Here is a 26592-nt window from a genome sequence, read left to right as displayed (position 1 = left end):
GAATCCATCCAACATGTAGATTGCACTAGACCAGAGAGGGAGACCGACAGACTAACAATGTTAAAACCAACCCTTACAATACTAGGATGGTGTAACAAAATGTATTTTCTTTCACATTTTGAATTTTGTAGGCAATGCGTTATCTTAGCTCCTGGAACATACTGAAAAACAAAAGAACAAAGGGACCTTAGAAGATACAAATATATACTGAGCCGCTGTTTCCAAGCCACTGTTGTTTGCTTGAACCATGGCCAACAAATCAAAATAAAATAGTGGGAGGTCAGAACTATATATCTCAATGTTACTGCATTGCAATTCTGCCACCATCACCAGTGGAGTGTCAGAAATGTCTCTCAATATGAGAAACAAGCCGCCACACTAGAATTATGACCCCGAGGCATTGTGTTGGCTTCAAACATCAAGCTGTCTGCTCAGTCACGGCTATGTGGGCTCTCCGACCAAATTAGACAGGAAATGGCCCTCTCCGAGTCTCCTGGCTTTTAGGGCTTCGCATTAAAAAAAGATGTGTGATGACGTGTTGATTTCAATCTGATGAAACTAAGAAGAAATACTTACGCAGTGAGAATGTAAAATGAGGCGTTAAACCTTTGTGTTTCCAACCTTTTCCCAAACAGCATGCTGTGTTTTTATATGACTCATTTACAAAGCCTACTTTGGGTTTCCCAGGAGCAATAAACCATAGCCCTCATCACAAAAGCATCCAGGCAGGCCCTATCCGTGATTCCCATTTTAAGACCAGGGTCATCCCGTCCTCTGGATTTGGAAAATGCTCTTACTCATATATGAATGTTTTCTGTTGCTTAAAATGTTTCTAATTCAGAGAACATTTTTAAAACTGCAATAAGTGATGTGACAGATGTATGAACTAACTTTGTCTTATTATAAAATGGCAGAAAATGAGAAACTCAATTATTTATTTAATATACTTTAATGGCAACAAATACAACACAATTCAAGTTCCTTAGCATTATGGAAACAGAACATCATTCCAAAGTAAACATTACAAATCTTTAGGGAGAGGACTGAAATGACAAAGCAAGTATATATCAAATATGCAATAAAACAAAGCCATTTAAACGACCCCTTTAACACAAACTGAAATCACTAACAGGAGTCACATTTCTGCGTTGTATGTGCTGTTACAAATGTAACTTTATTCACACCACAGGGTAAACACAGTTCTGTGCTCCCAAAGGCAATTGTACAATTCCTGGAGAGTTATATCAGTCTGAGCCCTGAGAGTGTTGTTGTTGTTAATAAAATGCAGTACCTCTTGCTCTATACCTATTCTGAAAATATTATTATTAAGACAGCTTTTTTCTGAGCAGTATTAAGCTAAGACAAAAGCATCACAGTCTAATAAATACAACAAAACCTATTTTTTAAGATTTTCTGGCAATGCTGCAAAGCCATGATAACACTGTTAAAGATCCCTGACAACAAATGCAAGGAAATTACGATTTATCTATCAGAATCTAAATGTAGGGGAAGATGAAACAAATATGTAATTTGCTTGTGTACTGTAAATCACACTCCTTTTTATTTAGAACCCAGCATGTGATGCAGGAGATATTTTTAAGAGCTCGACTCAAGGTGGCCTCTTAAGCTTTAGGTTCATTTCTATTAGTTGAAGGTCAAACGGACACGCAGCTTGGCCAGAAATGCAAAAAAAGTGCTTTGAAGCTTTACGGGAGTATTTGTTATCACAAGGAGTTTTCAATATTAATGTGTATGGTTCTGTTTGAGGAATTAAAGTGGATTTATGGAAGGGATTCATAAGGATTTACAATATGTAATCACAGGCACTGGTAACACATTTGTTTTCTCTCAATATTAGATTTGAATAATAGATTACATAAATTAAAGTGTATTGATCTCCTCAAACAAAGCCCTATTCTGTCATTAATAGCAATGGTTTAAAACATACAACTAGTCTCGGAGTTAAAACTGCATAGGTATTCAAAACTATCAAAAAGCCAAAAGGCGTAATTGTAATAAAAAAATAATGCTAAGTACATTTAATGCACACATGTCTGACTGGATGTTAGTCTAAAGATCATTTTAATCCTGGTTTATCAAATTGTTAGCTAAAGTCAAAATAAAGAAACTGTTAGAAAAAGAAACGTAAAAATCCAACTATAAAAACAACTGAGCATTTTTCATGATTAGAAAATATCTAGATATCACATTTGTGTTATGGCACCACTTCAAAAGTGCAAATGATCAACAACAAAAAAGGCAACAAGGGTAAACAAACAGGAGTATAGTAGAGAAGACTCAAACATGGCTCCTGAATTCATCTCTACGTTCAGTGGTTCCTGTACGTTCATCCAGTGATAGATAAACAAAGAGTCTCCTCTTAAAAGCTTGAGTAAACATAAATACGAAATATAATCATGACAATTTGTAACTGGAAGGTGAACCAAACTAGTGGGAGTAAATTAGTAAGTACCTATTCGACAGGGTCTCTGGGCACTGAGCGATATGATGCAAAAGGCAGCTTTGGTGAAGAGGACATGGGGGACGGGTCAAGAGGAAGTGTGTCTCTGCCTTTGGCTTCCTGTCCGACCCCTCTGCCTTTCGTACTTAAAAGAGACGATAAGAAAGACCAGCAAGGTGACACCCTGGATCCCTGCCAGGAGGAAGAAGTAATAGTGCAGAGAGCAGTCGTTGATGTTACCTGGAGAGAGAGAAAACAAGGGCATTATTACGAAGGAGACACAAGACTGGCATTCGGATGTTTGAAAACAGTGAGCTCCAGCAAATTACAAACACGGGGATGTGGAGAACAAAAGAGTCAGGCACAGCGTCTTCAGAGGGCGACAGCAGGAGGGCGCTTTTATCTCAAAGTACTGCGACGTGTTAAAAGAATACAAAAAGGCAAAGGTAAACGGCCACAATCTCGCGAGTGTTGTTGTGTTTCTGCTCGACATAAAAGACCCGTGAGAAGTGAGCATGGCAGGGAGGCTGTCAGGAATTAGGATTCAGCGGAGGGGGGCTTGTTACTTCTCATCTCGCATACGGTGAAACCTCCGGGAAGCGGAGACGGTTGACCCCGCTCATCGGCCTTGACAAAGCAAGACAGATCTGATGCTGTGGGACTGAAGCATCAGATACAACGCAGCAAAACGGGCCCTCAGCTGTGCTTCGAGCCAGGGAGTCTTTCGTCGGTATTAAAGGACGGTTTGTTTCTTCGTGGGGATGGGATGCAATAAAAAAAAAAAGAGGAGGAAATAAACCGATGCCTCCGCTATGATTTGATGTATTACTTCTGCACAGGAGGGAGGGGAGGACAAACAGACCATGCTGAGACTGAGCATACAGGACACACATGTTTTAAGCTTTCAATTGTCTTTTTCTTCCAATTAGTCTCTTATCATTTGCTGTTTCCCGGAAATGGCTGTCCTCATTCAGGAACAAATCCCAAGAGGAACGCTCTAAACAAATCCTGCTTCAGGGTTTTACATGAAGGAAAAAAACAAGAACAGCAATTGTCTCCCTTGTTCAAGTAAGGAGACAATTGGATTGGCTTTAGAGCAGCTTTTGTCCTCTTGACCATGTCCAGCTGAACAATTGACTTTGTTGCTAGCAGCGTGAGAGGACTGTTTACCCCTCTGCTGGGCGAGGAGACTTATTCGGTGAGCTGGTTGTTGAAGGGTGCGTCTTAATGAGCACTTTTCTCTTGCTAGCTAGAGCATATGCAAGAACCTGTCTTTGGTTCATGTAAGGCACATTTGTCATCACAGTTCAGAGATACCTATAGCTTATATTAAACATTACCATCAAATGAGTAAATGTGAAGCCCCAGAGCAGTCTGCCATTTCCTCAGAAAGCTCCCATTAGCTCCCCACCATGTGGAGCTGTCACACCGAATACAGAGCGGAGAGAAAAGTCCTTGATTTTAATTATATATCGGGGCAATACTCAATTTAAGTACTTCCTCTTCACGTGGCAGGGAATGTGTGTGCCTGTGCGTGTTTGAATGCGAGTGTATTTCAGTAAAACCTAATCAATTTAAAGTTAGCAGCCGTCAAGGAAGAGATGGTGCGTACGGACAGGCAGGATTAACAAAGATCTTTAATCTTACTTTTATGTAATTGTTTTGAAATGTGAGGCAGGAGAAAACGTTAAAAACTAATCTTGAATGCAGTACAAGCTCTTCAGTAAGGAGTAACAATTGTGTTGAAAAAAAGACCTGTGTATTTGTGGAGACTTGGCTGAAGATGTCAAAGATATAATGGCGAAATACTCCTCTCGGAATACTTTCCCAACTGTGATTAAAACAGTTTCACACCAAAGGCCTGCATCACATCCACCTCACTGCATTAGGGTATCTGCATCTTGTACATGACTTAACAGGCTTTGCTCCTGATGAAACAGCAGGATTAACTCATTTTGAAAAAGGTTATCCCGCCGGGTTGCATGATCACATCACCCTCTGTTATGTCACCAAGCGTATCATGCATATAAATAATCATTTTCCAGTCACTGTTGCGTGCATGCTCTTGTGGTGAGATACACATTTAGGGGGATAACAAAAAAAAGATCCACTCCCTTTATCTTGAAACCGTTGATCTGGGAACAGAGAGCTGTGAACTTCTGCCACAACATTAATGAATAATGGGGGAAAAGGGAACTCTGATTCTTTGACCCCTGTGACACTTATAACTTATTTTGTTGTCTTCTTAAACTGGTCAAAAGTTGAAAATGGGAGAAATCAGCCAAAGAAGTCTCTGAATAATTCATGAAGAGACCAAAACAATACTTGACAGGAGAGCACGGGAGGAAAGGGGAAGTGCATTTGCAGCGAGGAAGCTTGTATTTTTTTAATCAATAATTTGCCTAACAGATAATAAACCAAGAGTCTGCCTCTGCAGTCTTCATTAACACCGCAGGACTGCTGACAGAAAGCAGGGAATATATTTTCAATTAAATAAATTAAGGAATAACCACTATGTTTGGTAAAATGTGATCGTGTCAGCATGTAAGAAAACCTGATTTTGAGATAATTTGTATTCTTAAAAACATGTGGTTTCTGGAGCCTTAAGATGACTTTGTCCGAGGACTGGATCTCAAACTTGGTTCCACTTTCCACAATTGTCTTTTATCTACGGCCCAAGGAATTACAAAGAGGATTCGCAAAAAAGGCTGTAAATCTAAATTGTTTGGCAACATTCCGGAAAAGTGTGCCAGGTTTCACTTGTATACTGCTTCTTTCTCTAATGTATTTAAAATGAACTTAGGCTCTACCTCCTCCTTTCAGCCCTCGCCCCCCAGGGCCCACTTGGCTGTTAACCACTTTAAAAAATATGGAAGGATAATTACGGCAGCAAAAGACTAAACAAGGACTCACTGTAAAACACATTAGTGAAGCCAAAATAATTTGACAGTTATTTGAAAGCAACATTTTTACCAAAGGAGGAAATATAGCAAACCAATCAGAGTGCGGTATTTCGATTATTACACTTCTTTTAGTTTGGATATAACTTGCGGTCATGTTTTACAGCTCTGAGTTAGTATATGAGAAGATTGTGAATGCACTACCAGAAAGAGTCGGCCATCTAATATCTTAGTGACATAAAGTTATAGGACCATTTACCTCCGAGTGGCTCTGAGAAAGCCATGTGAGGCCAGATGAAATGGTTCAATTTCAATTTAACGTTGGAAAACAGATCAATTGATCCAGACCTTCGGTGCAATGACCCAGCATGTTAATGCTTCAATGCATTCAAGGCCATCCCCTGTCTCTGGATGAAATCAAAAAGGGAATCAATGTGTGTTTGTTCCAGCTGTAAATATATCATAACATTATTTTTCTGCGCCCCGTAGCTCGTAAAGAGGATTATTGACGCTGTAATCTTCTAAATGGATAGCACATGCTTTCTGGCCTCTGCTGTCCCTGACATGTCCAACACACGCACAACCAATTATATTTTCAAATATAGCCCTTTCCGACAGAATAAGAGTTCATGTTAAATTAGCCAGATCTGACATTAAAGGCATCCATTAAAACATTGACATTTCACTGAATGTGATCCAACACTTCACGGGCAGGATGTGGAATGTCAGCACACTCTGAAAGTCTGAACACGTCCCAGACATCTGATTTAAGATCAGTCATGACTTTGACACTGGTCAAAGAGAAATGCCACTTCCTGTCATGTGACCATAGCAAAAAAGCATTCATATTGAGTGAAGAAAACTCCAACAAAGGCAGAAGACATTTCCTAGAAACAAAAAGCTCCTTGTATGTGAGGAATAATGCTCGGTAAGAAACTAAAGGTTGGTCTTTGATTGACTTGTCTTATGACATACTGTAACAAATGTCATTGACAGAAAAGGGATGACATAGTGGGCCAGTAAAAATACCAAATAAAAGTGTTTGATGCGTGATTACTCAACCAGATGTAACCATTGTGGACATATAATGTTCCCGGGATTTAAAAGGATCAATAATTTCACCACATAAGCTCACTAACTCTTAAGTCTGAGAGCAGATGTTGCTGAAATGCTGTAACCATTTTCACAACGGCTTTGCAGACTGATGCCAGAGGCTTTCAGTCACACGTGTTCATTCACTCCCAAACTGTTCACCAAATGGGAAAGTCATTCACTTCACATTTTAAGAGGCTGGCATGATGTGAGGACTTTGAAGAGGCCATTTTTATTTCAGTACGTTTTTTGCTTTATGACTTGGCGAACCAAATAACACATGTATACTAGACTTAATTGCAATCATTCTTCTTCTTTTGCGACATATAAACTTGTTATGCATTTGTTAAACGGTTGGTACATTTGGTGCTTTAATTCTCTGTGGGTTAATATCTGTATTAGAACAGCTGAACCTAATTATATACATTATAAATGTTTATACAAGTGTTTCTTGTGAATGGGGTGTAAATGGAGGATAAGCTGGAAATATTATGTTGAATATTTTTAAATACTTTTACTGTATTTCATCACAGTAGAGTTGAGCCAATGGGCTACAACATATCTGCATTAGGATCTTTGGACCATTAGCATCAACTGGTTATAATTTAAATTGTCCCAAGGAGACAAACTTATATGTGTAGTTATAACGTCCAAATAAAACATAAATGGATTTAAACCTACATCTCACTCGCATGCATCTTACCAACAACAAATAGAAACATCCAACAGTTCACCGATTGCCCCCCCTAGCCTTTTGTGTGTGGGAGAGAAACTCCCTCTGGTGTGAACTTTGGGATTTTAGCCTTTGCAGACCATTTACATGCAGTAACGCCTCCTAACACACTACATGAAAAGGATAACTCCAAAAGCAAAGAGGGCTTCTTTAATTCCTATTTGTACCTCTTTCCAGACTTCATTATCACACAGGCCATGTGGTGTTGTGCATTCCTTGGGGCCGATGTTCTCTGCAATCCTTTACGAAACCAATCATTTGTGACTCGTTTTTCCTAATTTCCAAACCAGCAGGTAGCACCGCAACAAATGACAGACTTTCAAAACCTTACATGGGACACTTCACGGATTCTGACTAACATCGGTAAGTGCAAAGCAGGGAGAGAAGGAGCAACAGTGCGACGGAGAGAGCTGAGCATCCAGTGTGATGTCAGACGAGCAGTGCCATCTCAATGTAATGCTCCAGGGACAGCTTTACTCAAGAGATCCAGGGCTATGTAATCAGACCCCCAGCCTGTGATTAATGTTGCTCATCTGTCTTCAGGCCCGTACAGCTCAGTACAACTTAGCACAGCTCACCCAAGATGCTGTTTACTGCACACCCTTTTCGCCTGCAGCCATGGAAATAAGTTGAATTCATTTCACCTAGAGAGCCAGGAGATGTGGAAGAAGCTAAAATCCGACAAACTGTGAGAAACAGACACAAAAACAAACCGCATGATTCCTGACTGCCTGTACTTAATGCCTAAGCTTTGTGCTGTGTGTCTTTTATTGGTGGCCAGGAGCATGTTTTGTTCCATTTCTGCAGCTCACCTTTTAAATGACTTGTTTTTGGAAAGCAAAAACACGTCCACAATCCAACTTTAGTTTAACTGCCCCTCAAGTGAAGCCAGGCTGAGCAAGGGATGGATTTATGGAGCGTGCCAAGCATCTTCCAGTGCTAACATCATCAAAAGTACCTCCCTAACTGTCGGCAAACTGTATTAATGAGCTATTAGGTGTTTGAGGGTAAACAATTTACAGTGTTGGCTTATTTACCGCATGCTCAGGGAAAAGTGCATCTGGGTTTGGAAGCCTCCTCTCGCTAGGGAGCCCATCCATCTGCTGCCACCACCACACTATTTATTCTACCACTTTGACAGATTTACACAAACCTTTTGTCGTTAGCCTGACATGTCTATTTATTATAGGAAACGCTCTTAAAACAAGATAACTGCCCCATGTGTTTTTGTCCCCCTCCCTCTTCTCTCACTGCGTCTAATTTACAAACTCTTTAAGTGAATTTTAAATCTGCACAAGCTGGGAGCATTCTTAAGGTACGTGCCTAAAAAAAACAACCTTGAGCAGTAAATGAATCGATACCAACAATTCTATTACGAGTACATACATTCAGTCGATGTGCAAAGTCAATAGTGCACTCTACATGCTCTGAGCATCTAACAGCAGGGTCGACAACTGTAATGCTCAGTTTGGGGGGATGGTGGACACCCCTGGGAAAACTATGAGTAAAGATCGACAACCATCCCTGTCTTGTGGAGATATTTTGAAGAGAGTAGCATTATATTTTAATTACAGACAAAGTCATCGATTGTTTTACATGCATACAAAGTAATGATTCCCATTAAGCCCCTGTCACACAGTCCCGAAATGTACACCCGATGGACACACGAATATTGAATTGTGAATTTCGCACGAAGATGGCCCCGAAGCACACACGAAGGCAACATTTACATTACATTTAAGACATACAACTGCAACGAAAGTAACAAAAACAATTATGTTAAAGTACTATGATAATGTACGGATATTTTCAGACTTTGTTCTTTACTTTATCCGTCTTTATATGTAGAATATATTACATTTTCTCCGTAATGTTGTTTCCATAGCAACAACAACTTCCTGTCAACTCGCCTTCAAAATAATATATTATATCCTTTTCAGTTTCACAGAACACAAATTGGGTTATTTACAAGATTTTGTTATGTAATAAAAAACCTGATGGACACACGATAAAGGAAATGTTCAAATTCGGCTCTGATCGTAGCAACATCGGGCCACTCGTTGTTGGAGTTTCTCAGGCTCCGGCAGCAACTTCGTGAGCGGTGGCAAAAATCTTTGGCATACCAAAAAATTGCCGAAGGACCTTGCGAAGGTTCATTTTCGTGTTGAATTCGTGTGTCAATTTTGCCCTTCATAAGGCCATCGTGAGAGCATCTTGTTATCATCGGTGCAATCGGGCATTCGCCCCGATCAGAGTGAGAGTGAATGCACCGATGATAACACGAAGATGACACGACTTGACAAGATGCCCTCACGAGTGCCTTACGAAGTTGCTGCTCACGAAGTTGCTGCCGGAGCCTGAGAAACTCCACCGGCAGTCATACGATGTCTTAAGATGCCCTCACGAATGGCCCGATGTTGCTACGATCACAGCCGAATTTGAACATTTCCTTTATCGTGTGTCCATCGGGTGTCAATTTCGGGAGAGTGTGACAGGGGCTTTATGGAAGTGATATACAATGATAATAGATCAAACGATGTAAGAGCTTTTAAATGGGCTATTGCAAAACAAGGAAACATTTGCAAATTAACAGATTCATCAGTGTTATTATTACCGTAAATGAGTTCTGACCACATATTCATTCTCCTTTTAGCTCGGTTTGGTATCCACCATCTCTTTAGGAAAATATCTGCCTCTTTGGCTGCTAATTGTGTGCTAAAAATATACATATTTGAACCATCAGACTAATCCAAAACATGTTTCAGGCCATAGGAGGCAGTTGAAAGAAATATATTTAATGTGACATATAGTTATTCAATCCATTGGTTAAAAACATATAGATAATGGTTTTCATTAGTTATTATTTTTAACCTCTTGTCTGGTTAGCAACAGTGACTGCACATATAATGAGTGTATACGTTACTGTGATCTCTTACCAAAGTCTTTGTGGGATGACATCCAGCCAATCGCCTTGAGGGAGACAATAGCCAACAAACCAGAGCCCACGAAGGAGCCAATCCCAGAGAAGAAAAAGAAAAGTCCCATGATGGCACTCTGCATGGACTTGGGGGCTGCAAAATAGGCAAACTCCAGACCTTCAACAAAAACAGTAACATTAGGTATTTGTTAGATTGTTGGGTATAACATTGTAGAAATGTACATCCAATAAAAGTGTAATGTAACCTGTAATATCATGCTATTTAGTCAAACACTCCCAAAAATATACTGTCCAGTTCATGCCTCTGACAGTGGAGCCAGCAAGGCACCACTACATGTTTGGGTAGAATTCGATTTCTATTTAAATTGTTTGTTGACAATCACTGGTTTCCTTTTAGAATGTTGTAAGTGAGACCAAAAAGATTTCTCGAAAGCTGCTTGGCATCTCAATTATAATGGTGGAACTGGTCTGTGTTTGCCTTGTTTGGAACTACTCTGCTTACTGATCTCACAAAGCAGTGATTTCTGGAAAACACATCACTCAGTATTTACTTAGTCATGAAAGAAAGGAAAGGACTAAGAAAATGGGCAGGGGACCTAAGGAAACATATGATGGGCTAAAAACATCAAATAAGTATCTCTTTTGCCTAGAGATCTTTCTGCCTGCAAGCTGACATTGATCATTTCATGGCACCTCAAACATGTGATTTTTTAAATGAGGCCCTATAGCTACATCTGTCTGGAGAGATTAGGAAACTGCTGTTAAATACATTTGCCTTTCAAGATCTTCCTTGGAACATTGCACAAATTAATGTGATGAGCAGTTACCTTACTTATATCTGTGGTAGTTTTGCAAAGAAAAAACGTCAGAAGAAAAAGGGACTGAGATAAGGGAATGGCAAATATGAGGTTTTGACTCAGTGGAAAGCATAATCCCCTTTCTAAAAGTTCACAGAGATACATTTGTTTATATCCTTAGCTAACCTTTTGATAGCAAAGGAACACTCGTCAATAGCCATAGTCACAGGAGACTAACAAAGGTTGGTGAGGTATCTCAGATACCACTCCTCACAGTAAAGGGAAAATACAGACTATCATTCTAACATCAATAACTATAAATATTCAAGAAACAACCACAGTGAGCTTGACCTTTCTTTGACGGAAAAAAGGGGGAATAAAAAATGAATGCAAATGTTTATATTCTTTTTTCCAATACCCAACAAGGGCACTATTATTATATGTACGGTAGTATTGATTATTTTCTTATAAATTAACATTTACCTTTAATATCTTTCACACATGCAAAACCGAGTTTAAATACTAAGTATCATTAAAAAAAAGATTTTATATTCTCTTATCCTGAAACCAGACACACTTGGGTGGTGTCCAAGCAAAACAAGGATTGCAGCAAAGTCTGGTGTCACCAGAGGTTTTAAACAGATTTATTCAAACAAAAGGAGACTAGAGGGAATATTCCTCTAAACCAGACATATGTCACAATTCTTTCCGCCAATTTTCGTACAAGTAAGCCCTGTGGGATGGTATACAGGGAGAGGAGAAAGTACGTTTATTTTAAGGCTCCCTTTAGCTTTGTTATGTCTGGATTTGACTTTTTAGGGACCCGGATAGTTGTGCAAAAATCTAGTTCTGTTCAAGGACCTTATAATACTCGAGCTAATCAGTATCCATGGATCTTAAACTTGTGGATATCAAATGTAGGCGTTCAGTCGCAGAAACACCCTGCACCTTGATAATACCTCAGATAATAAGTCTTAAATATGAATAGTTCAATCAGCACTACTTATATAGAGTAAAGCGAGTGCTATAGAAAAAAAAACAACAGCATGACCTATAATACGAGGAGGATGACTTAATCATAGCTCGAGGCTTTAACAAACTCAAATCACTAGATAACTGAGGCCTGAGGCAACGATCATGACTCGAGAAAAAAATACATGAAGGGAGAAAAGAAACAAATATAGTCACACCAAAGATAAACACAATACAGGGAACATTTCATTTTTTTTATATTACACTCAGATATTTCTCAAAGACAACCTCTTTTAGTAAAAGGACAATACGGTTGCTTTTCTTTCCATTTTTTTTTTTTTGCAGTCCCTATTTGATATAGCATTAAAGCAATTTCTCACTTGGTCACATTATTGTATTACTGGTACAATGTGGCCTTACTTTTCAAATCTTTTAATGAAATGACATTTCCTGTTTAGGTCAGGACTCACACAAAAAAGAAGAGCAAGATAAAGGGAGCCTGCTTGCTAAGCAGTTTTCGCCTGGTAACCCTGAAAGTCTCCAAAAGAAGACTGCAGCTGTCAGTTCCGGCATGAACTATTCTGACCTGCTCTGATTCAATGCTTTTCTTTTTAATCATTTTTCCGGAGAAGAACAGGGAATTTATTTCTCCAGGGAAAGCAAACACTGCTACATTTCCAGTGAAGGATTATGCGTAGCCTCAAATTGATGAGCCTGTGTCTTTGAATTATATTTACTGGGATGAATCGTCTGAGCAGCGACAGCTACACGACTTTAAATTCAAAATCAGACCTGCTGGTGTGAAAAGTTGGCCCAAGTGCTAAAAAAAAGTTTTTGACTTTTTATAATAAATTCTCCTATGATGAATCTGCTGTAGTACATAGACTATCAAAGGTATCACAAATATATCAAACATACAAAAATACTGTATCTTCTAAGGTTAAGAGAATGTGAATAGAAAGAAGGGTTATACAAAAGCTAAGACTCCACGTGGCGTCTAGACCATAGACGGTATATATAAAGCTCTAGACATAGTTTTGATTTTTTATGTTCCAAGGTTCTTAGATACCTGCCTTTGAAATTGTTGCTGCTACGACAAATATACCAAAAGACAGATGAATAAAAATGTGTTTGAGATTTAATCTACAGTAAAATATGTTAACTTGCAGATTTGTTATATAACTTTTAGACAATGGAAGCAATATCTGCTTTGTAGGCAACCTTGCTAATCAATGAGCTGAAGCTCTGTAATGTACCGTTAGCTTTAGAGTAAGTCAGGGACTACAGTTTAGTATAATGCCTCAAAGGGGGAGTAGCATCATTATAATAAAATACTTTGCCTATTTGGACTACATACAAGTGTAACTGTCAGCACCCTGCTGGACTGATAATTAAACATGTCATTGTTTTCTGTGTATTCAGTGTAATATATATTTCTATGAACACTGTCAGCTGGGGAAGCGTGCTAATTGGATAATTAAGAGTTGAACTTTTAATTAAGTGTTTGCCACGACAATTTGTCAGTGTTATCTCTCTCGAGCGTGATTTAGTGTGGGAGATATTGTTACATTATGCTGGTGTATATTTAAGTTCATAGTGATAAATTTAAACTCAGCAGCGGCCTGAACATGAAGGTGAAATGTTGTGAGTGTTGTGAAGCTAATTGTGTTACCACTGTGACTTTACCCTCACTCCAGAACACATTTTCTTACAGGTACAATAAAGTATATTGCAAGCAAGTAGCATTATTTTCCAGATTCTACATTTGTTGTTGTTGTGAACATATAGTTACTCCTTTGATAATAAGCTTTCATGTTCATGTTATTTCAGTCTCGGCATATGATGTGTGTACATATGTAGATGATAGAGTATTTTGTGTTTTTTATAAATGCACAGCCAAGATGATGAGGCTTCAGCGGGATGAAACTATTTTGACATAATTGTGATAGTTTTGGAAATATATCCGGACGTAGTTGTGGGGCTTGCAGATATGCAGAGCATGGAAGACTGAACTATTTGCCTTGGCGGAGATCTGTGCTCTCAGAGTGCCCTTCTAGTTATCTGTTATCTAGCATTTGTTTGGACAGCAATGTGCTGCGGGTTACAGACGGGGGCGAAGTCATAGATTGCATCGTCATCTCCAAATTTCAAAAGTTTGCTTTATACACTCTGTATTTATAAAATGTCCCTTTACGGAATAATGTCTTGCTGGGGTGAGAGAAATTTGGTATAATCAATTATCAATCGACTTCTGGTGCTTTTTACTCTGGACTACAAGCCACAAACACATTATGCCGGTGAAGGCAATGAGTCAAACAAATGTTCAAAAAGATTATTAACATTAGTCTTCATTGCAAACTGCTTAGGAGAATGGGCATTACGGTTTTGAGCCCACAATCCATTCAGAGCAGCTCGGTTTGAAGGTTAATCAGAGCAGCCCCACTCATGAGGCTAATCAGTGGAGGATATTGTATTTCACTGTTGGTCTGAATCATCATGTCTTATACGCTGTGGGTGCTAAATCACACAGGAGATGTCAAACAACTTTACCTGCAATGCTGGCAAAGATTTCGCTGATTCCTATCAGCACATACTGAGGCACTTGCCACCATATGGGTAAATCTGCAGCGTGGTAGGTAACATTGCCAAGCACCTGGTCAATGGTACCCTTTGATTTGATGATCTCCAGGCGTTTTGTTTCCAAAATACCTGAGGGGACAAAAAGAAAAAATGCAGATAAGCATAGTTAGCAGAGTGTAAGAAGAATTTCACAAAGTGTTGTTCTCTAAAAAACCTCCGTACACACATGTTTATAAGGAAAATTCTGCAACATACATACTAATTTAAAGATGCAAACAGGGCCACGGCTGAATCTAAAGGCTTGTATTTTACTTGTCAGGATTAAGAGACACTTGCTAAGGTATTTAAAGTCCATGACACAAACAAACACTTGCAGAGGACTTAGTGCCAGTCCGTTAAGCATTTAACTCGTTTTAAGGCTACCCGGACGCTTCATTAAGATCACATCTGCACGCTTCCATATTATGGCAGTTGGTTATGGAACAGTGCAGACAGTTTTATAATAAGAGGCTAGCAGTTGTCATCAACCGCTGCCGCCTCCTAAAAGCTTTATTCGATAGAGCTATTATCATGTAACCAGAGGCTATTTCCAGATAACTCCCAGAGACAGCTTCCTATCATAACTACACTTAATGCTGTTCTTGAGAGAAGTAGTAGCCTTGTAATCCGACTATCCTATAATACCAGCCGTCCATCTCAGGCAGTGTGGCCACTGGGCTGCTGAGAGCAAGAGTCACACAATAAAACACACACCCCTGCTTATAAACATCACACAGCCAGTGTGATCCTTGGCAACTCTGCTACAGCTTTTCATTAAAAAAATAAATAAAGATGCTTTTGGACACCTAAAAGCCATTGATCTTTAGCTAAAGCAGATTAGTATATGAAGTTAAGAGAATGTGATACAACATGTTTTCAAAAAACTCTTCAGAAGCAGTGTCAGCACAGCTTTTCAGAGCAGGCCTCAGTATGTGGCTGATTGTTGTTCACAAATGAAGAGCGGATCAGAAACAGTCCGTCTGACAGCATGTCTTCAGCTGTCTCTCTGCACTACGAGGTCCAGCTGTCATCGTGCCAGGCGTTAGACAGCGGGCGCGATGAAACCCTGTGAAATATCGCAGCAACCATGACATCATGACACATTCATGCATGTTTGTTGAACATGGTTATGAAAGTGATTCTAACTCTCAACAGCAGCGGTGTGGCCGATGTTGTGGACACAAAGTGGCGGGCTGACAATGCAATGTGTTGGTCTGGCTCTTTTCTGGCAAAAGATGCCACACTCGGTCATTCACACCTATCCATCTTTCAGTCTCTGAACACAACATGATTTCAGCGACTGGACAGACGCAGATAAGCAGTGGGGACACACAGAAAGCCATCTGAGGAAATTGCCGTTATAAAAAAATTATAAAATTGTAAGGCAGCAGCCAGGAGTCAATGTGTGTGACTGAATTCATGTGAAGCAAGGCAATGCAAAGGATACAGGGCACACATGCTCAGTAAATAATCATGGCATGAATAATTGTTCAAATAAGGTGCAGATACAATATCATTATTGGTGTATCTCAATAACAGTACATTTATAAAATCCAGGTCAGTAATGTGGTCCTCACTAGCTGTGTGTTCACATACTGTTCTGTGACCAATGGCAACACCACTGCACCACTTTAAACCCCTTCTCTCCACTCCGAGAACCCAAAATTGCTTTTCGCAATATTAAGAATGTATTTATCCCAAATTCAATTGCAAGGACTGCACTTTCTTTCAGGAAGCCAAATGGAAAAGTAAATAACTAAATAGCATTTGAAAATCATAGAAAGAACATGTTGGAGCACCTTTCCTTGCAGGACTGCTCATGTCTCCTGAAAAGAAAATATGACTTTAAAGTGAAAAAGTAGACACATTAGATTTGGTTCATAGACCTTTCACCACATCTCTCTGATTGCAAAGGATGTTTTTGATGGGCTGAGTCAGCCTTTAATAAGTCGCTAGAACATCACAAGACTCTCCCTCAACAAACTTTCTCATCTCTTCGTCCCCATGTTTATATAAAAGTGAGGCAAAAGGATAAGAGCAGTAGTCCAGCAGCGTTTTCCTCTCTCTTAACCACAACAACACCCAGATATTTAAAAAGGTAGCTCTTATCTTAATTCATGGATCATCACTTCCAACCGTGTAATGCGACTAGCACCTGATAAGCTTTGGCAGGTACAAAAGTAGGTCACCTGCCACCATTGCAGTTAAGTGGTCTTTATATCCAGGGGAGCACACAACTTTCTCAGTGAGGTACTCAGATGAGTACCTGGAGTCAGTGTTTTGTACTTAAACTTCTGGCTCCCCTCAAAGTTCCCATGAAGCCCTCTGTATCGCGAATGTCAGCAGGGGGGGGGGGGGACGTTGTGATCAGCTGTTTTAGCGCAGTGCTGCTGTACAGACCAACGTTAACAGCAGCCCTGTTTGTGCACACGGAAACCGACTGTCGTCCGGTGATCTAACCGCCTTCTGGAAAAGCTTCACAAGTACATCGATACGCAAATGCGCTTTGTGACACAAGTGACGGTACGCATTTCAGATTGTTGCCGTGCATGCGTACCTGCGTACCACTTATGTGCACCCCTGTTTATATCAAGATTTCCAAGAGTTGATATCCTTGTAGCAAAAGCAGCGCCTTTATTAAAAAAGTCAGGGATTAAGACAATGTGAAAATGTCCCATTTCTACTGTCTCCTACTACTGACTCAGTGTTACAATTATAAAGTGTTCTACATGCAGTAGGTTTAAAACTTAAAGGTCCCCTATTATACTGTTTTTCATCAATATATTATAGGTCTCAGATATATACAAAACATGTCTCTGAAGTGTTTGGCTCCAAATACCAAACAGATCATGCATAGTGCATACATATACTGTATACATCGCTCTGTTTCAGCCCTGTTTCAAAAGTGTTGATTCTCTGTCTGTTACTTTAGATGAAAATGAGGAGCCCCTCCCCACGCCCCTCTGAGAGATATTTGGTTCAAAATAACTCAATGGTGCTCTAGGAGGAGATTCAGGTGATTATGACATCATAAAGTGGCCAAAATCTGATCAGCTCATTTTCAGACAGGTTTTTATATAAATGGATCACATATGTTTTCCTGAAACTTTCAGAATCTCTTTCCACAAAGGGGACACATGTTTATGTATAAAAGACATCAAAAAGTGGATTTTGCATTATAGGTGACCTTTAAGTGGAATTATTCGGCATGGAGAAACCACAATTTCCAACTACATATCATACTCACCACTAACTCTATATTCCACTGCTTTAACTAGGCATTACTAATATGAGAACTAACTTGGATTAGAGCTGATTAAAAAGACTGTGAATGTCATTATTACATGAGCTTTTACCATATATGTAAAAATGCTTCTTCTTAGATCGATATAAAAACCATTTAAACACTGTATTATACGTATTGGTCTTTATACCATATGGCCTTTTACACATTCTGCTGTCAGATGACTATAGAGATTAATAACCTACTTATGCTGATGAGAATTCAGAGCACTAGCAGATTGTGAGTATGACAGGACACATACGGTAAGTATCATCTTATCTGGCGGCTCCAGTGTTCTTGTTGCAAAAGGTGTGTTCATGCAGCTCACACATTCAAAATTGCTTTTCGATCTGGACTCAAAAAGCACTTGGTAAAATCATTTGAAACAATAAACACGGCAGCTCAGACCTCTAATAGCTATTATAAAAAGGTTCAATACATTGCATTCAGATCATTATAAAGCAGTGTGACAAACATTAGTGATGTAGATGTTGTGTAAGTAATAGACTCCTGAGCAGGGAATTAAGTCAGATCACATTATTTGCTTTATTTAAGTGTTAGACAAATGTCCTCTAATGTATCCGCATTATAATTAATCTGAACAAAAATATTTAATAAACCATTTATAAAATTGAATTATCCTTCATAATGGTTGTCAAATGTGATTCAGTGCATCATTAACAGACAATTGGCAATCTGACACCAGTCAATATCTAAAAGGTCAATAATGACAGAACGTGTCCATATTCGACGCATTGTGTATCAGACAAAGGGCAGAGGTTGTGGGTAATCTAATGAGCATTGATTTCAGGAGTGTTACCTAGTTGCTTTCTTCCTGCCCCAGGTTTGTCTCTCTCAAATCATTTTAGCCTAGATATATCAATGCAGCAGCAACGCTGACAGGCCTAGATGAGACTTTTTTTTATAAAATAATCTTCAGTCTGAAAGTTAATAGGACTGAGCAGCTCTGCCGCAGTCGCCTGCAGTCACTCGGGACCCAAAGGTAAGATGCCACAGCTCCCCCTGTGCTCTGCAGGGCGCGCTTTCCCTCTGCTAGGTGGAATGTGATGTATTGAATCAGGAAAAATGAATAAATCTGTGACAGACCATCTGCTGAATCCCACAGCAAAATATAACACAATAAACAAACCCTTAATTGAAGACAACCTAATCATACTTTGGCAGCAATACTGTATTCTCACTGCTGGTGACGAACTGATATTTGAGTACCATGTTTCCAAAGTCTGACAAAGGCAGTATTTAGAATGAATAAATGATGTAACTGTGGTTCTACAAATGCATTGCTCGTTGCCTTGAAAGTACTGATTGCAAGTGGCATTTACCGCAAGCACTAACTTAGCTGTTTCATTAGCGTGTGTGTTTGGCCTACTTATGTGACAGCGTAGAGAGGACATGTCTGTTTTTACACTCACCCGCCGCCACGGCCGAAAACATAACAAAGAACATCCCCACCGCGATCCTCTTCAGAGAGGAAGGCAGCAGGCCGCGGCGTTTCAGGATGGGGTCCACCACTTTGTCCTTAAGGGGAATCAGCATGAGGATGAGCACTGCGTCAAACATGGTGAGCCAGGCTGCAGGGAAGCGGAACGTCACCTGGGGGATCAAAGGAGGAGGGTGAGGTAAAGCTGTGCAAAAACGCAACAAAGCATGAAAACTACAGAGAAAGTCAGTGCGTTCCCACACAGTTCACCGAGTGTTTGTGTTCCTATGAGGGTGCATGTGTGTGAGCGCGTGTACCCCGGACTTAATATTGCTTTGGCACCCCCAAGTGGAAAAAATCAAACATAATGAAATGGAAAATATTCTTTTCACTTTACTTAAAAGAAGCATACAGTCGATTCATTAGCGATAAGTAGGTCAATAGGAGTTATTATTTGTGTGTTTTGTCTTTATTTTATCATAAGTAGTAGCAGTATTGTTTTATTTGGCTTATCAATAAAATGTTTAAGAGGCATTTGAGATGCTTTCAGCACAAACTATAAACTAGTACCATTAGGTGTAGAAACAGACTGGACGCAATATAAATCAAAGGGAAAACCTACTGTGAGCTTTGTTTGTTGTATGTGCCTATAACATCTCGTTGTCTGAGGAATGGAAGACTGCAAACTGCTGGAAATGTTATTTGCAATTCAAATTCCAAGTGCCATCTGAGCTCCTGATGCGTCTGTGGTTGAACACTTCTGATAGCATAATTTATTCTCAGACTGAATTTCCATTTCTGTGAGTAACCACTGGCCATCTATACAAAGCTCCTTAGAGTGTTTTCATTCCTTGTTTGTGCATTATCATATTCGCAATGATAGAAAGAGCCAAGGGAGACTTTTACCAAGGAAAGCATGGCGTGAAGGATGAAACTGATGATGGTGTTCTGCTTTTTATACTTCCACAAATAGACTGAATACTTTGTGCATACAGGATATACTTAGATGATGGTTCCCAGGTTTAGGACCCAAGAAATGCTACACAAGTTGGGAAATATGAGACACTCTTAGTCCAAGCACCTGGCAACCACCTTTTATATGTATCCTAGGGAACTATAAATATATTTGAAAGGGTAGTTTTGAATATGTATTTAAATTATGAATCCCTTACACAACATAGTTCAAATAGTTACTGTTGTAAAAGTAAAGTTCATGCCTGGCTGCCTCCCATAGAAATATATAAGTATAGGTGTGGGCTCTCATTCTTTGAAGAGACATTATTTGCTAAGATTTTCTACAGAATTGTGTCAGGCAAGGGTTAGGGGGATCACATCACAGAGGCAACTAATCTCACTTCCCTTTTTATGTTGAGAAGTGTCAAGACTGGTAGCTGAAAAGGCTCAGTTCTGTTTTAGATACTAGGTAAACAGTATGTGGAGGGGGGGAGGGTGCCACTATGGATATTTAACACAGTTAAACACACAAGTATATGAGTGAACAAAACTATGTTGAAAGTATCAATGCTACAACTTTCTGTGCCTTAAAAGGACAAATGTAAGATAACATGAATGTAGCAGTAGGGTAGATTGCGTGGTTAACAGGCCAGTGTTTCACTTTACATTTCCATGAAATCACTGCATTTCACCTCACCTCAAGCATGCCTGCTCTTAAAGAAGAACTGACGCACTACACTTCCTAGTATTTTTTCGATTTCATCACATTAAAACCTTTGATTTTTGAGGAGTCCTACACTACAGTATATCATGTGGAGCAACTGGAGGGGATTCAGTCATCATTCCCTCCAGAACATAACATACATTCTGTCAGAGAGAGACGCGCTTACAGCAGCAACACTAGTCAGGAAGGATCAGATGGAGGTGCTACTAAGGAGAGGTACAGTCACCGCCAGGTTGCTAATCTGCGAGGTATTAGTCTGTGAAGTGAAGTTCTGACTTAATCCCCAAGGCATTACCAACCTTTGCTTCTGCCTCCAGCTGTTGCCTCCAAATGTGTGTCAGTGACCTACAGAGTGCTTTAGTTTCAGCCGTGAAAACAAATCTAGTTCAAACCTGATTATGTGGATGCAGGTTAAACTCCAAGCTGATATGTTTTCTAAATAGAATTATACAGAAGTTGCTAAATATGTGACCCCATTGCTGATATTCTTTTTTTAAACAACAAACAGGTGCTTGGACTAAGAGTGTCTCTACTTTTCGGTTACCTTGGAGCCAGGGGTGACATCTGACGTACTATCAGGAATCCTCAGATGGAGGCCCTGCAGGATGTACGTTGTCTGCATCTGCAACACAATAAGAAGATTAGAGTCTCAGCGTGAGGTAATTCTCCACCTCGTGATCACCAGGGTGTCTGTTGCAAAAACACTCTACTCCAACATTGAAGCAGGAAATAATCATCCCTCGTATTATTAACACAAGCGCTTCCAGAAATCTTAAATACTCATGTTTAATTCCTTCATGTTTTTCATCTTGTGGGAAACATGACTCGTATATTTTGTGTTTAATTTAAAATTGGGTGACCTTACCTGGAAGTACACAGTCCAGTATGGGATAAGAGCAAAGAAAACTGGGAGGACTTTCACCAGGGATTTCACTTCTTCTACTTTCTCTTCTGGATATTTTCCTCCATAGGATACTTTGGCACTGTCGAGCAATGTTGGCTTGTTGCTTAATGGGGAGACATTTTTTTAAAAAAATTAAATAACAATAAACACAGAAATATAGAACACAGGTAAATGACTCAACTCTTGAAGTTTGAGACTTAATCAGCCCTTTTGAGAACACCCTTAAATGAATGCACTTCTCTAGAAAGGGATTCTTTTTTTTTTTAAAGCCTATAATCCACATCTCTGGGGAAAATGTTGAAAGGCTGTGCGATTGGCAAACTTAAAATATTCAATGTCATGTTTTTGAACCAATTGTGCTACTTTGGTTCAAAGTCAAGTAACAGTACTTCAGAATAACTTTGCGCCACAGGGAATGAAGATAAATGCCTGGACCGGTGGGTAAAAAATAATTATAAGGGGGATCAAAGGAGGTTTTTAACATAGAGGTATACCTGTGCTATCCACTGGAGTCAACATTTGCCATGACCTAAAATACTTGCTACTCTGTTGGAAAGAGCCTTCCTACTGGGATGAATAAATGCTTTGCTATTTCACATTTGATGTGAGTGTGCTGTTTGTCATTCAGGGAATTACTTTATTACTTTATTGTTTGGAAAATACTCAATGTACTCTTTCAATATCAGAGTAGCACATGATAACAAAGGCCCAACTTTAGCTGTGTACGCAACAGGAAGTATGATTACCTGGAAGACCATCAGGACACACTGTTTTAGGCAGATAGCTATGTGACAACGATTAACATGATGATTCAGCCTCTATGGAGATAGACATTATGACAAGCATGATCATTTCTGACGTGGGTCTTAGCTAATCTAAACTTAACATTGTATACGGCTTTGAACCGGTATTCTGCATATTGTGACTGTGATACACCCTCTCTTGAAGGGCACTGTTCGGGGAACTTGTTGTACCATATGCTCTGTATGTGATGACTACTTCCATTCTTGCAAGGATAATAAATACATGTATCCTAATATTGAAGCTCAAGCCGGTGACGAGTGATGAACATTTGTTATCATATAGTCGTCATCTTTTTCCCATTATTACATACAATGCTGTAAAATAACCAACACAGAGATGACATGTCGCTCTCACCGGAGAAGGTTTGGCTCCTTTGGTTTCTTGGAGCAGCATGCAGAGGCCAGGATCCTGAACATGTCTGTGAAGGCGCTGCCATCAGCGGGCTTGGTGATGAAGACAGTACGGCCCAGGAGGAAGACAATGAAGGATATCCCGAGGCACACGGTGGGAATGGTGTAGCCAACCCAAAAACTGTAGTTTTGCTGGATGTAGGCCACACCTCCCAGAGACAGGATAGCTCCCAAATTGATGCACCAGTAGAACCAGTTGAAGAATCGGCGCGTGGCCTCGGGTCCTCTGTCTTTGACCTAAGATCACATACAGAGCAACAAACGATGTCATTGTAAGTTGGTGACACATACAGGGAGAAATAAACACAACATGTGTCTCATAGAAAGACCTTAAACACTAAAGATCTTTACAGCTGTGTGTCAAATCAGATCGATGGTAAACTAGCAGCAAAGGTCAGCTATAAAAGGAACTGTGTTCATCAGCACTTTGATATGCAAGTTTTGAAAGTCACATAAGGAAGTTAACTCTAGAGCAGCGGTGTCAAACTCAATTTCATCGCGGGCCACATTAGCATTCAAAGGGCCGGTTGTAACTTTAAGACGATATACATATATAAAATGATGTATTATATTACATTATTGCCTCTGCATTGGATTATTATTGGATAGGGTAATAACTTCATAATTAACTACGTCTGAATGCAGAAGTCTAGGGCAAATAATGGCAAGTCTCTTCAGTGCGCATGTCACAAAATGAGATGCATTGTGGGACATGTTGTTTATTGGCAATGTGCTTCTGTATAACGGTATGTAACCGTATAATAAACATATTATATTCTTGGCAAGCTCTTGCGGGCCACATAAAATGAAGACGCAGGCCAGATTTGGCCCCCGGGCCTTGAGTTTGACACCCCTGCTCTAGAGAGATCAAATTGTGTGCATGTGAAAGGCAATTGCAAAGGGAAAAGCAACAAGCTGTTTTTAAAAGCCCAACTTTTAAAATCCTGACAATAAATGAAGAGACAAAACTGCTCCGATGATGAGGACCAAGCTGAGACAGACAAGGGGATGAGAGGTCACCAAATTACTTTTTTATAGTGATGATGATACACGTTGAGCAGCTCTGTCGCCGGGTGGCATATTTTAATAGCAATATAACATTGGTTGAAGAATAAGGTAAAAAGAGTGGAAGTATTTTTTATAACTTATAATAAACTTTTTTTGTTTATTTTTTATCTGATTCAGACCATCTAATTGCCAGGTATCATCTAAAATTGCATTATAATAAAGTCTAAAAATAATGCGTATACAGAAGCGTACTTTAATAGCTCCTACATTTAGTTTTGACACAAGATCAATCAGAGTAAGTGGTTGTGTTCCCTCCAGCATTTAGCCACGTCAGGACAAGACAAACATCTAATTTACTTTCTTGTTTCAGTGTTGACCATCCATCAAATACAGAATATGATCAGGTATAAATATTACAATGATCATATGCTGGTAGACATTGCATCTGCAGTGACTCATGAAAAGACCAAAAGAAGCTGCCACACAGTGTCCTGCTTTTATTCGATGTCCCAGTTTCAAACTCTATCCATCATCCGCTGCCTGCACAGAACGACAGCAGCTACAGTAATCCTCTAACGTTATGATTACTGAGAACAAGTTGTATATTCTTCTTTTTTAAATCACTGTCGAAACAACTAAGGCAATGTCCACATAGAAAGAGGGTGCAATAATTTTTTTGCCAGAAATCAATTCACATGCAACATAAAATATTACATTTTACTAAAAACGAAGCAAACGTATTAGCAGTTCCAACTATTGGTCAATTAGACTTCGAGCTGGAGGAAAATATGAAGTGAAATTGTACCTCTAAGTGACACGGATCATATTGCTCTAGTTAAAAACAAGTCACATTTTGTCAGTTTCTATAATTTTGTTTTGCTCGAAACTGTCTGAAATGTAGAATATGTATTCTATATTTTGCTGTTGTGTTTCCTGTCGTGTGCCTGTCTCTGTGTTTATTTTTGTCCCTCAATGTATGGACTTTGCTTGACGGTGTGCGTTGTGTATGTTTGAATATGATCAAAAGGAGCATTGACAGAGACGTGAGGAACTTGTAATGTGTGTAGTGGGATCAGGAACTAATCATGTTCACCCTGCCGGTTCACTGGGAGAGGTTTTCACTTCTCATAGTTAGATTATTTTTGAAAACAATCACCCCATTGATGAACTTTTCCATATTATATGACAGCTTCTTGTAGAAGTGCTGACATTTTCAAACTAACCAAACAGCGTTAGTTTTCACTTCCTGATGGCAATAAATTATTATTCAAAAAGGAAGATGCATGTCCAAGTGAACTGTCATGGTGCAAAGGAAATCACATGTTAGACCTCAATGATGTCACACTGAATACCTAATCTTATACAGGCCTATGTATGTCTGAAAAAAAAATTCCATGTCTACTTTGAACACTCCTTATTTATTAAGACAGACTTTAAGATCTGGAAGTAATATGGCTCATACTTTACCTGATCTGCCCCAAATGGAGTGATGTTGGACTTCACGGTACCCACTCCTAATGCAATTAAAAAAAGGCCACTGTAGATCACCGGGCCACAATATGGGGCACGGATGGGGCAGGTTACATTGCTTGAAAGGGTACTGTTTGTGCTCATACATTCAGCAGGTTGCACAGGAAATGCCCCTTCGTCTCCACATAGCTGTGTCATGGTATCTTCATTTGAGATGAAAGGGAAAAATAGCATGCCAAGAAAATATAGGATCAAACTTGAAGCAATAGTCCAGAATTTCCCAAGGTATGCATCTGCCAACCAGCCTCCAAATGGTGAAATCAGGTATGTTACTCCCATGAACATCAGAGGTGTCTGGCTCGCCTGGGTGCCCTGCCAATAAAAGGGACTACCATTGAGAAAAAGGACAAGATTGGATGTGATGCCATAGAAAGCAATCCTTTCTAATGATTCAGCTAGCAGGATGGCTGCACATGCTAGTCTTCTTCCCTCGAAAACTGATGGTTGTGGTGAAGGTATGTTCCCAGAGTCCAACAGAGGGGTGCTCTCATTGGCATCCCTTTTGTTAGACATTCTTGACTAACTCAATTATTCTTAATTAGAGAGAGTTCAAATCTGTAAAGAAAATACAGAGGATGTCAAACACGTAAGACAAACGTTGTCAACAGTGTGAACACAGAGAAAACAGCTAACTATACATAATTCACATCTGATTTGTCAAATAACCCCTTCCTTATAATACAGTATGTATACAGGCAACTAATACAAACCTAAAGTATGCTAGCTTTAGCTAAACGAACGCTTAATAAGTGTGTGTTTACATTACCGTTAATATGACTGAAACACGTCCCAGTTGTATTCAATGATCTCCATGAACCTATATAATATGTACAGCTCAGACATTCACTGTGACCCGTCTTAAATCATTACTTTGTCAAAGGAGAACTGGAAGTCAACAAAAACCAGTGTCACAGTACTATCGCGTGACATATGCTCACAGTCAACAAACGGTCACACTTGCATAGTCCTGGAGACGATCTATAAGTGAAATTTACCCGGCATGCCCAGCAAAGTAATGCGGC

At 39.5% G+C, this 26592-nt stretch overlaps 1 protein-coding gene across 1 annotated transcript; it reads right to left on the bottom strand.

Annotated features, from left to right (window-relative positions):
* Positions 1-930: 930 nt before the first annotated feature.
* slc15a4 (solute carrier family 15 member 4) lies at positions 931-26521 on the bottom strand. The gene is made up of 9 exons (XM_079687562.1): positions 26337-26521; positions 25508-26125; positions 22977-23269; positions 21780-21921; positions 21459-21536; positions 19229-19409; positions 14444-14602; positions 10123-10281; positions 931-2701 (listed from the first exon to the last, which is right to left on the bottom strand). The coding sequence occupies exons 2-9, from the start codon at positions 26081-26083 to the stop codon at positions 2550-2552; spliced, it is 1740 nt and encodes a 579-aa protein (XP_079543688.1). The 5' UTR covers positions 26084-26125; positions 26337-26521; the 3' UTR covers positions 931-2549.
* Between the last annotated feature and the right edge of the window lie 71 nt (positions 26522-26592).

Source organism: Notothenia rossii (assembly GCF_949606895.1).
Source record: "Notothenia rossii genome assembly, chromosome: 6".
Lineage (NCBI taxonomy): Eukaryota > Metazoa > Chordata > Actinopteri > Perciformes > Nototheniidae > Notothenia > Notothenia rossii.
This window is presented reverse-complemented; position numbering and strand designations above follow the sequence as displayed.

Excerpts from the sequence above, each read along its gene's own strand:
- slc15a4 (XM_079687562.1), bottom strand. The coding sequence starts at position 26,083 with ATGTCTAACAAAAGGGATGCCAATGAGAGCACCCCTCTGTTGGACTCT. Across the intron at positions 23,270-25,507 it reads CTCCATTTGGGGCAGATCAG|GTCAAAGACAGAGGACCCGA; the intron begins GTAAAGTATGAG and ends ATGTGATCTTAG. Across the intron at positions 10,282-14,443 it reads AATCTTTGCCAGCATTGCAG|GTCTGGAGTTTGCCTATTTT; the intron begins GTAAAGTTGTTT and ends TTTTTGTTGAAG.